At 35.9% G+C, this 12,538-nt stretch overlaps 1 protein-coding gene across 8 annotated transcripts in view; it reads left to right on the forward strand.

Annotated features, from left to right (window-relative positions):
• DDHD1 (DDHD domain containing 1) overlaps positions 1 to 12,538 on the forward strand; it is an 86,032-nt gene that overhangs the window by 66,656 nt on the left and 6,838 nt on the right. For 4 of the 8 annotated variants that reach the window (XM_084877596.1, XM_084877599.1, XM_084877597.1 and 1 more), the window contains 4 exons: positions 6,139 to 6,288; positions 8,047 to 8,299; positions 9,266 to 9,457; positions 11,956 to 12,039. In XM_084877596.1, the coding sequence (XP_084733722.1) occupies positions 6,139 to 6,288; positions 8,047 to 8,299; positions 9,266 to 9,457; positions 11,956 to 12,039 (679 nt within the window). The remainder of the gene's footprint in view (positions 1 to 6,138; positions 6,289 to 8,046; positions 8,300 to 9,265; positions 9,458 to 11,955; positions 12,040 to 12,538) is intronic. The other 4 variants (XM_084877598.1, XM_084877601.1, XM_084877603.1 and 1 more) reach the window with 2 other exon arrangements.

The following is a 12,538-nucleotide window of genomic DNA, read 5'->3' on the forward strand; positions in this document are numbered from 1 at the left end:
TGCTCCCAAAGATGCACTAGGTCTTATTTTCAGGGGATGTCTTATTTTTCCATGAAGAAGAATACAGTACACATTTATTGTTAAATGAAAATAAAGGAAATTTATTACCTGTATACGTACAACTACGGTAGTACGGTAGTTGTCAACACAAACCAGACAAACTGTGAATCCTACAGTATCAAGAATTTACTCATTTATTCAATGACAATCATGTCATCATCTTCTGGAACATCATCGTAACAATCCAATTCCTGCATTTCCTGGTGAATTTCTTGTGACTCCCATTTCTTTCAGAATCAGTGGACCAAATCTCTCATGTTTAGCCTGGTGGGGGAGGGCTTATTTTGGGGGGGATGCCTTCAGAAGGAAACCTGTAAGTAAGTCTTATTTTCGGAGGATGTCTTATTTTCGGGGAAACACGGTAGTACCTCCAAGAAAAACAAAATAATCTCAAGTGAGGGGGAGGGGGGATAAGAGGCAGATCTGGGAAATATTTAGTAGTTAGAATTAACAAACCTTAGTGACCAGCTATTTGTGGATGGTAAGAAAAATAAGTGGATGGCCGAAACCGGCTTGGCTCAATGGATAGAGCGTAGGCTTGGGGACTGAAGGGTCCCGGGTTCGATTCCGGTCAAGGGCATGTACCTTGGTTGCGGGCATATCCCCAGTAGGGGGTGTGCAAGAGGCAGCTGATCAATGACTCTCTCTCATCAATGTTTCTAACTCTCTCCCTTCCTCTCTGTACAAAATCAATAAAATATATTTAAAAAAAAAAAAAAGAAAAAAGAGAAAAATAAGTGGATGATTCTAGGGATGGAAAGCTGGTATTTCAGTCAATGAAAAATATGTAACCAAAGCACAAGATGACACCTGTGTTTAATTTTGGAGCAGCTTGAGCAAACCATTTGGGCTGTCATGGACAGGACTCAGGGAAAGGGGGCTGTGGAAGAGCTAGAAGTAAAGACTTATCCTATCTAATAAAAGAATAATATGCAAATTGACCATCACTCCAGCACATAAAATGGCAGCCCCCATGTGGTCAAAGATGGCTGCCCCCATGAGGACACAAGATGACCACCACAAGATGGATAGCAGGGGAGGGCAGTTGGAAGGGACCAGGCCTGCAAGGGAGAGCAGTTGGGGGCAATCAAGCCTGTGGGGGAGGGCAGTTAATGGTGACCAGGCCATCAGAGGAGGGAAGTTTGGGGTGATCAGGCCTGCAGGGAAGGGGAGTTCAGGGGGACCAGGCCTTCAGGGGAGGGCAGTTAGGAGCGAACAGGCTGGCAGGGGAGCAGTTAGGCATCAATCAAACTGGCAATCAGAAGCAATTAGGGGCAATCAGGAAGGCAGGCAGGCAAGCAGTTGGGAGCCAGCAGTGAGAGGGATCACAGATTGGAGAGGGTGCAGACTGGGCCGAGGGACACCCCTTCTCCTTCGTGCATGAATTTTGTTCACCGGGCCTCTCTTATTTGATATGTACAATGCAAAGCTTTTTAGGGTTTTTGAGCACCAGAATGGAGCTGTCAAAAGCAAATCACAGGAACTTAACATAGAGCAAGAGTCTTCAAACTATGGCCCGCGGGCCACATGCGGCCCGCAGAGGAGTCTGATCCGGCCCGCCAGGTTTTTTGGGCAGTGAGCACAGCCGAGGTGTTACAGTAGGAATTAGTAGTTCATATAGTCTGGCCCTCCAGCTCTCTGAGGGACCGTGATCTGGCCCCCACTTTAAAAAGTTTGAGGACCCCTGACATAGAGGTTAAGTAATGGAAACATACAGAATTTTTTTTTAAATAGTAAGAATTTGGAGGAATGCTTTGTAAAGTATATCATTGTCTAACCACTGTGCTGTATACCTGAATCTAATACTTAAAATGATATTGCATGTAAACTGAGGATTTAAAGTTTCACATTACTAGAAATTATGCACCATAACTGTGTATCTTAATCTATATATATATATATATATATATATATATATATATATATACATACACACACACACACACACACACACAAATAAAAACTAATATGCAAAGTTTCCCCACAGGAGTTTGGCCAGGAGAACAGGAATTCAGTCATACACTGATGAATGCTGACCATCAGGGGCAGCACAGAACACGGCAGGCGACCAGTGGTGGCAGCAGGGCTGAGAGAGTGAGGGAAGGATGAGGCAGGGAGACGGAGAACCTGATTGGTCCTGATCATCAGCCAGGCCTAAAGACTCTATCTACCCTTGCACAAATTTTGTGCACTGGGCCTCTAGTATAATATAAAGTCATATGTAGTCTAATAATAGGGATTTTTAATTGCTGTTTAATTACTCAGAGAGGAAAAGTATAGAAAGCATAGAAATCTGAAGTTTAAAAAGGAAGAGCTGATGAATTGGAAAATTAATATTTAGGACTCCAGAGTTCTAATTTCTGTGCCTATTAATTAGCAGATAGATTTACTTTCAGAATACAGGGTGTTAGATCTGTTATGAGTGACCACTGAACTTAATACAAGAAAAACATAGATATTTACAAACTGGTCTGGAGAGTGGGAAACTTTTATTCTGATCAGGAGGATTTGCCACCAACTAATTATGTAATATTAGCCAAATCATTAAACATCTCTGAATTCATCTTTTTAGTTATCTCTGGACAAGGAGGATAGACTAAATGTCTAAAGCTCTTTTTCATCTTTAAAATTATTTGATAGGGGGGGAAAAAATCCGTCCACGCTCGGGGGGGAAGCGAGAGTATTGATACATGCTCTCTGCGATTGGAACCTTCTGCATGTCCCTTTCTTCACGGGGTCGGTGTTAGAAAGCAGGGTTAACAGGAGGCTGTGGCCTATGCCGAGCAGGTAATCATAAGTTAAAGTTTTGGAGCTCCAGAACACAGGTCCCCAATTGGTGCAATTATGCAGATTCAGAGGAGCTCTACACTCCACCACTGAAAGATCAGATTTCCCCTGGGATAAGGAGGGAGAGAACTACATAACTAGACATCCAGAGAAGAGAGACCATAGGGAGACAAAGTAACAGCCCGCATATGAAAGAAAAGCAGGCATCACCAGAAAAGGAAGTAAACGAAATAGAGGCAAGCAACATGTCAGAGAAAGAATTCAGAGAAATGGTCATATGATGTCTGAAAAGAATAGAAGACAAATTTAACAATATGAGTAAGAACCAAGAGGAAATGAAAAAGAACCAAGAAAAAATGAAAAATAACATCGCTGCTGAATAGAAAACATCAAGAGTAGACTAGGAGAAGCAGAGGACAGCATCAGTGAGCTAGAAGACAAAGTGGGGAAAATACCCAATTAGAGCATCTTCTAGAAAAAACAAAAAGCAGGAGGAGAGCCTAAGGGAAATTTGGAACAACACAAAACAAAACAATATCTGCATAATAGGGGTTCCAGAAGGGGACAACCCAGGCATACTTTATTTTTCTCTCTTTTAGAAGAAACTAGTGTCCTGGTGCATGGATTTGTGCACATGGAAAGAAAATTAGAAGAAATATTCTCATATCACTATTTGCATCTTGCTAATGAAAAGAAAATAGGATTCTACCCAATCTCCTATCTCCGGGGTTTCTGTGAGGATCAAATGAAATGAAGCACAGAAAAACACTTCATAAACATTTGGTTAAACTGTAAAATGTTTGCACCTGGCTATAAAGCAAGTCGGATTTCTGGGCTGAAGAAACTCCAAGGATGCTAGTTACTACAGAGAGAAACCCAGGCGTGGCTACATGATGTCATTACCCAGTGCCCACAGCCACCGTTTTCAGGCTGGTCTGGGCTGGGTGTCACATTTTGTGCCATGGAGTCTTGGCAGCATTGGCTGCAATTTGGTGGGGTGTCGCTCCCTGGTGGTGGTGGTGCCTGTGTCCCACTTGGGGGAAGCCAAGTGTTGGTTTGTTGGCATCAGGCCCATGGTGCCATTTGTTTTTAAATGGCCAGTGCACATCGTGGCAGCTCTTGTGTTGAGCATCTGCCCCCTGGTGGTCAGTGAGCATCATAGCTACCAATTGGATGGATGAACATTTAACCTTTTTATAGATAGATAGATAGATAGATAGATAGATAGATAGATAGATAGATGACCTTGATCTTTTCTTCAGAAATTGATACTTTTATCTGTCACTCTGATTTTAAATGCTTTTTCTTACATTTTTAATTTTCTTAACACAAGTTAATTTTCTTCAGCCTTCAATTCCTTAGAAACAAAAAAAAAAAAACTTTCTCAAATTTCCTTTAACATAAAGGTTTCATTTCAATATATATGAATATGAATATATATATATATATATATATATATATATATATATACACACACACACACACACACACACACATATACATACATACATACATACATACATTTGGAGAAAAAGAATCACTTCAGAGGCTTTGTGGGAAGGGATTAAAAGATAACATAAAATTGAAGGCAGGGACACTGTTATAGTCTAGTCCAGATGAGAGGAGATGAAGTGAAATGTTAGAATCTGTTGGAATGACTTCTTTAATGTTTGGGATTACCAGTAGAGGGAAGGACGAATTTAGGGTGTCTCACTCATCAAGATATGGTACATATGAGACAGTTAGGGTGGGTCTAGAAGGAAAAATGTTTCGTTCTGTATGAAATCCAATGCAGTTGACCACCCTATTTTTCTTGATGCCCTCTACTCCCTTATTTGCCATGATACCACTTTCCTGGTTAGTTTTCTCCTTTCACTTTTCCTTTGTTTTTTTCCTCCTTTACCTGCTAATCAAATGAAGACATTCCTCATAGTTCTATCTAAACCCATTTTATTCTGTGCACTTCCTAAGCAGTCTTTATATATATATATATATATATATATATATATATATATATATATATATATATATATATATATATATATATATTTTTTTTTTTTTTTTTTTTTTTTTTTTTTTATTGATTTCAGAGAGGAAGGGAGAGGGAGAGGGATATAGAAGCATCAATGATGAGAGAGAATCATTGATTGGCTGCCTTCTGCATGCCCCCTACTGGGGATGTGCCCACAACCAAGGTACATGCCCTTGACCAGAATCGAACCTGGGACCCTTCAGACCATAGGCCCAATACTTTATGTATTGAGCGTAACCAGTTAGGGCTTCCTGTGCAATCTTACCCATTCTTTTGCTTTTACATATCACTTCCATAATGGCAAAAACTAGACTTGGATGGTGGCATATCCAGTTCTATATCTCTTGTCCTAAATTTCAGCTACCCATTAGAGATGTTACAGATATCTCAAACTTTTTATGTCTTCACCCATGCATGCTGACTCTACCCTGGCCCCTCATAGTTTCATTTGTGAATGGGATAGCTAGTCTTACCTGGGTTCAGATTATCTTTTGCCTAAACTCTTCCAATAATTTCCTACCTTGTCTCCAAATCACCAGCCTCTCAATTTTTGAATTTAAACTCCTAAAACATGGATCAAATCCTGTTCTCCTTCACTACCTATAAAATGAAGTCCAATTTTCTTAGTCAAATAGCCAAGGTTTATTTATACCTTTTTTTGTCACATCGGCAAAAATATATAATTAATTTTTGGTATACCACAGAATTTTAGTAGTTTATGTGTGCCATGAAATGAAAAAGGTTGTGAATCTCTGTCATATAGCATACTTTCCCTAACTTATGAATTTATTTTATTCTACCATTCACAAGATTATAAACTCTGAGTGTAGAAGCTCTGCCTTATTCATCTTTTTTAAAATTTATCTTTATTGTTGAAAGTATAATAGATGTCTCTCTTTTTGTCTTTATATCCTCCATAGAACCAAGTATATTACTTCACACAAAATAGTAGTTTAATAAATCTTTGATTAGTGTGTAGAAACACAATGGAATTAATCTTCTTATCATTCTCATCCTTCATTTTCTATTATATTGAAAGATATATTTGAAGTTGTTGCTAGGAAGATTGTATAGAATAACTAATGATTAGCATATAATTAAAAAATAATGCATATGCCATCTAGACAAAGCTCATAGAAAAAAAGACATAGTTGAAGATAATTTTATTTTTCGTATTTTACCATATGTTATATTGTGCTCAAATTCTGTTGAAAAACACTTCACCATTTTTTAACTTGTCAATTGCTTGAATATTTTAGGTTGAGAATTTCTTCTGCATGGGATCCCCACTAGCAGTATTTTTGGCATTGCGTGGCATTCGCCCAGGGAACACTGGAAGTCAAGACCATATTTTGCCCAGAGAGATTTGTAACCGGTTACTAAATATTTTTCACCCAACGGATCCAGTGGTGAGTTGCACATACAGATATTTTCCTCTCAATATTAAATTGTTCCTAAAAGAATCTATAAGAAACTTACTAGGTACTGAATTAATGAGAAAGAGTTCATTTATCTTTTGTATTTGCATAGGTTCATATTTTTAAAACATTTGTGTTTTGGATGATGTGGGACTCAGGAAGTAAAATACCTTAGAGATGACCTGTTTATGTTGTACTTATAGTATAATAATATAATGTAAAAATATTATCTTGATAACTAATACAAGGGATGAGAATCTTCTATATTTCCAAACCATAGCCAGTTGTAATAACCAATAACCTAGCAATCATAAATTTTGAGAATCTCACTTTAAATATTTTTTCTCTAAAATATGCTACAATATTGAAAATGTATGTGGTAGATTCCCTTAGAAATGAAAATATTTAAATATTATGTATTAAACATGAAAAGATGGAAGAGCTTGGTTTAGCCTGATGGGATTATAAATTTTGGGGGTTTTTACATGTTCTATTGTAAATAATTTTTTAATACGAACAGTCCAAGGGTCTTTCATCCAGGTAAATAGTTTAAATCATCATTTTTCAGGTGAAAAAAAAATGGTTCCTTAAACCCTTTGGGGGACTATGCTATAGATATGCCTAAAATTAAAACAAACTATTTTAAGTAGCATTCTGAAAAATAGTTTTATATAATTGTGTAAAGTTTTTTTAAAGATTGTTAGATAGTACCAAATAAATAAAATACTGACTAAACACTAGAATTTTAGAAAATTTTCCATATGTTAAAGAATCAAAACTGCTATCTTTAAGAAATAAATTTAACTGAACTGCTATCTTTAAGAAATAAATTTAAATACAGACTGCACAGTCTTAACCCAAGTCATTTCAGAGACTCTTATCTATATGATGCAGATGATAATGTTTACTTCATAGGTACTCATTTTTTTTTTTATAACTTGAAAGTGAACTTGAGTTAATAGGTGAAATCTGAGCTTTCATTGTCCTTTGTATAATGTTAAAGTTTGTTCAATTATAAAGGAGGGTTCCAAACTCTTTTCATTAATATAAATTATTTTTATTATTTTATGGTTTTTTGTGATTTTTTTTTTTAAGTAGTGCTTTTTTAGTGTTTATGTCATAACTGTGCTAGGCAGTTTTTACAAACATCTATTTCCAACATCCTTGTATGGGAGGAAGTGTTACCGCCTTTCTATAGCTCAGGAACCTGAGACTGAGACTTGTCACAGAGGCTAGAATATGAACTCGGGGGATACTGACACCAAATCCATTGCCATTTCTGCTGTATCGCCTCCACTTCACAGTAGACAAATAGTCTTCTATTGGGATCTTGTTTGTGTGTTACTATGTTAATCTATTTGAAAGTAAAGTTTCTAAGAGCTTCTAAGTTAGTAATAAATGCCTTTATTTACTGTGTTCCAGTTTACTCTTGACTGCTTCTGCTTTATTTGTGAGACTAAAATTAATCTGTTAGATGGTATCAGGGCATAATAAAAATGAATTTTTTTCTCTGAGTACTATTATCATAAACTAACTCTTTTTTTTTTTTTTACATAGTCCCATATTAAGGAAATATTAGATCAACTACTGTTATTAAGAGTGAACAAATTGGAAATACATGTTAGAAATTATCAGGTTTTTAAAAAATACCCTAATGTCTGCTGAGCATGCAGTAGAATAAGAATAAACAGAATTTACTAAAATCTGAGCCTTAATGTTGTGTTTCTTTTTTTTTATTTTTTAATCAAGGCTTATAGATTAGAACCGTTAATACTGAAACACTACAGCAACATTTCACCTGTCCAGATACACTGGTATAATACTTCCAATCCTTTACCGTATGAGCATATGAAGCCATGCTTTCTTCACCCGTGCAAAGAATCTACCTCAGTTTCAGAGAATGAAGGCATTTCCACACTACCAAGCCCTGTGACCTCACCTGTCTTGTCTCGCCGACACTATGGAGAATCTATAACAAATATAGGCAAAGCAAGCATATTAGGTAATTTCTCTTTAATATTCCTTATTCATGAATATAAGTACTTTTTATTCAGGCATTAAATTTGGGAGATTTGGAAATATTCTATGTATTACAAACCATCCAATAGTTAATCCATGTGTTTAGAATCAACTGCCCTCTCGCTGTTCATATTTGAGGGCCAAAAACCTTGAATTTCTCTAATTAGATCCAATCCGGTAGTTTTAGATGTGAGATAGTTGAATGCACAAGGGTCTGAGAATCAAGTCCCTCATTTTAACTTGTCCCTACTACTTCCTGTGAGATCTTGGGCAAGTCTCATAGATCTTAATGCTTCCTCATCTGTGAAATGAGGAGGTACTTGAGTTCTAAGAGTGCCCCTGCCATCTCGTTCTCTGATCCATGTCCCAAAAGTCTCTTAAATTGTGTCCTTTCTGAGGGCAACAAGGATATTTAATTTCTCTCTGAATGCTCTCCATATTTGTGTAGCACCTGGAGTTCAGTAATGTGCCACTTGAATTTGCCCATTGCTTTTGGTTATAAGTTGCCTTAATATAAAATGCCACAAGATGGCACTCTAAATAGGCTTTACCTTCTGGTTTAATTGTTTTTTCTCTTTGTCATACAGTTTGGTTTATTGATAACTTTTTATTACATACCCACCTAACTTCAATGTTAAGCATATAACAGTAAATATATGCCTATGTCGTATATTTCTAATCTTACCAAATACTTTAATAAATAATGATTACTTGAGTAAAATAGAATCTTTATTCTTTTGTAAGCTATATTCATAAAGTCTGTACTCTCTGTTCAACAACATTTTTATTTAGAAACCTACAATATAAATTGTAACTTATGTTCCCACTCTGGAAAAAAAATGACTAGAGCTTGGTGCCTCTGCCAATTGGCAATAATTATGGGTGGTGCTCGTTGGCTTGGTATGTGGTGTAATTCAGCAGAATGACTGCCCTGTTTTGTGAAATACAGGGGCTGCTAGCATTGGAAAGGGACTTGGAGGAATGTTGTTCTCAAGGTTTGGACGTTCATCTACTGCACAGCCATCTGAGACACCTAAAGACTCAATGGAAGACGAGAAGAAGCCAGCTGCCTCGCCTCCTACTACCACTGTGGCAACACAGACCCTTCCACATAGCAGTTCTGGCTTTCTTGATTCTGCATGTTAGTTCATACTGGGTTTTTTTTTATGCTATTTCTTTTTTTTAATTGAGGAGAGCAGAGAGGATTATGATGTTAACACAGGCAGTCAACTCTAAAATCTAAAGCTTTAAAAAAAAAAATCTATTTCTGCTGCTTATATTTTTTAAGACTAATCCCAGGTAAATGCAGTTTTATTCTCTGCATTGGTGAATTAATAATAACCAGGGCCTTATGGCATGGGGGTCTTAAGCATCAAGCATAAAACAAATCTCTATGAGGTAAGCACCCCCTGGTTTTTAAAAACTAGATTTTTAAAAATATGGTCTTCTCAACCTTAAAAATTCATGTATTTGCATCAAACCTATGCTGTATCTACTCTTGATACTTTTTCAAAACCACTATGCCAAAGCCATTCTGCTACTTATCCCACTGTTCTTTTATCCAACCCAATACTAAAACGATGGCTTCCAGTTCTAGCCCCACTACTGGTGCAAAGCAGGTACTTGAGAGATGAGTGAATGAATGGATAGTTTATTCTGGATGTGGCATTAGAATGGAGCTATGTTTAATTTTTTTCCAGTGGACTTAAAAGGTCTAAAACCTTGAATTGTTGTGAAACACTAATACACTTACTTAGTATATATTTACTTCCAAGGGTCTAAACTTGACCCTCGCTTCTAAGTGTCCAGTAAAATAAGACTAAAAAGTCAAGTCCTATTTTCCCATTAGTTTATATAAGGAAATGTATATTCTGAAACTAGCCTACTTCCTTTCTGTGACTATGGGAAGAGGAAAACTTTCTCTAGAGATGTTTAAATATTTTATTTCAGATACTTAAAGACTTGTTTTCTTACTGTGTCTGCTGCTCTAAATTTCAAAATGGCCAGCATTGCCATCTGTAAAACATGCTTAAAAGGAAGTTCAGTTGTGGCCTCTTAGAAGCTGGATCTTTCTCCAAGTGAACCCCACCCCAGGATTAATATCCTGGACATTGGACATTTCTATTTAGACCAATGGCATTTTTTTAACTTGATCTTATCTTTGTCAGATTCTAAGTGCTGGAAATTCTTTAATTGCAAGCCTTTTGAATGCTGCCTAGAAAATTCATTTTATACTTTGATATTTGTACAAATTTCATATGTTCTTGTAATTCCTATACTATTGGTGACTTAAGCTCTCACTTCTACTTAATATCAGGATTGTGATTGTGAAAATACAAACGTCTATTGTAACATGCAGATGTTAAAAGAAAACTACTGAGGAAAAATAACTTTTCTCAAAGAATCTTGTGACAGGATAGATAAAAAGTCACAATTCCTCATAATGTTAATGCACAACAAAGATGCTAGTCAATAGTGGGAAGAATGGGAGAACAAAAAGAGCAGAGTAAGTAGCATAAGAGAAAGGACGGTGAAGACAGAGACAATCTATAGGATCTGAGGGAGGAAAACTATTCTTTAGTTTTTGGGTTTTTTTTAACAGTAATATTCAAAATGATAGAGAGAAACCTATTATTTCAGGACAACGGTGAATAGAGGTGCTTAGCTGAATTACATCATATATTTTGATAGCTTAACAAAATACATTTGCTGTCATTCTTACATATAAATTCTTTGTTGGGCCTAATGGTAAATTTCTAGTCAACTATACACACAACTAAGTCTGAGCTAACCATGAATCTTGTTTGCATATATTCATCTCTAGATATAGATATAACTATTAAAATTGGGCCACTACTCCTATATTAGAATTCTGTCTTTTAAATCAAATCCTCAAAATTTGCCTTACTAATTCTTGGACTTGCCTCAAAAATATGCTCTTCTGTGTAATCCTGATTTAAACAAATTGCTTAAGTCTTAATTGCTATTTTGGCTATCTTTTGCAAATCATAAAACTTGTTTAAACCTTCCTTTTGGAATTTGGTCATTGTGATTAGGTGATTCTGGCTTCTTTCCTTCTTTCTGCTCACCTTCATTGCCTCGATTATTCTCCATAATCTTTATTCTGAATCTACCAACTTTGATTCCCTCTTTCTTTGAAGGTAAGATGGACACAGGTTTTGAGTTCATGATCAATCAGAGTTTCTCTCTTTGAAGAGTAAGTTCTATCAGTTGTCATCAATTTGATGGCACTAACTAATCTTCATCTCTTTTTTAAAAGTCTAGGTTTATTCCTAGTGGTTTTACTATTTCATTTCTTATGCTCCCCTGTGTTTATAATATAAAAAGGAAAGATCTATTTCTTGCAGCATTATTTTTTCTCTAGATCAGAACTTAAATGAACTATACATTCTAGGGATATCTGGATGTAAAAGATTGACATTTTATTTCAAAATTAATTAGGCTTACATTTTTCATGAAAGAAATCTTTACAAAAATCAAAATGTGCACTTCTTTATGTAGGCTAGGTTCAATCGGCTTATTTGAGAGGACTGTTCTGACTTTTGGCCACTGCATCATTGAAGGCCATTTGTAACTATCAGCCAACACTTTACAGCATCTTGTGTTTTCTTTTCACAGATTTCAAACTTCAGGAGTCGTTCTTAAGTCTCCCACATCTTCTTTTTCCGGAAAATGTAATGCAGAATAAAGATAATGCCCTCGGTATGGTATATGTTAGGACTAGCATTCAGAATACTATGAAAATGCTCTCTACTTAGAGAGTTCTGCTCATTGAAAAATTGTATTACTTCTATGAAATCAGCCTATAGACTATTTTATGTTTCTATATTTTCTAATCTTAAATGGTAGTGATTCTGAAACTCAACTTTGATTAATGCCTTATGTGCTAAAATATATGATATTCCTACAGTGAAGGAACTTTTTAGAGAGGGAGAAAAGCACGTCATTTTTTTCCTTCTTTGTTATCCTAAAGGCTTCACTATATTTCTTATGTACTACACTAGATATAAAAGGATTTCATACCATAAAGGATGTAGTTATTTCTAGCTACTTCAGATATTAGTAACACTACCACTTAGTGCTGATACTAAGTATGTCATAGCTGATATCTGGTTTTAGTAAAAATACAGTGTGTCACCAAAAAATGTATACATATTTTTAATAGCTGATAGCTCAATTTTTAAAATGAATTGTATTTTAA

The sequence above is a fragment of the Pipistrellus hanaki genome, assembly GCF_964339955.1.
Source record: "Pipistrellus hanaki genome assembly, chromosome: 1".
NCBI classification, from domain to species: domain Eukaryota; kingdom Metazoa; phylum Chordata; class Mammalia; order Chiroptera; family Vespertilionidae; genus Pipistrellus; species Pipistrellus hanaki.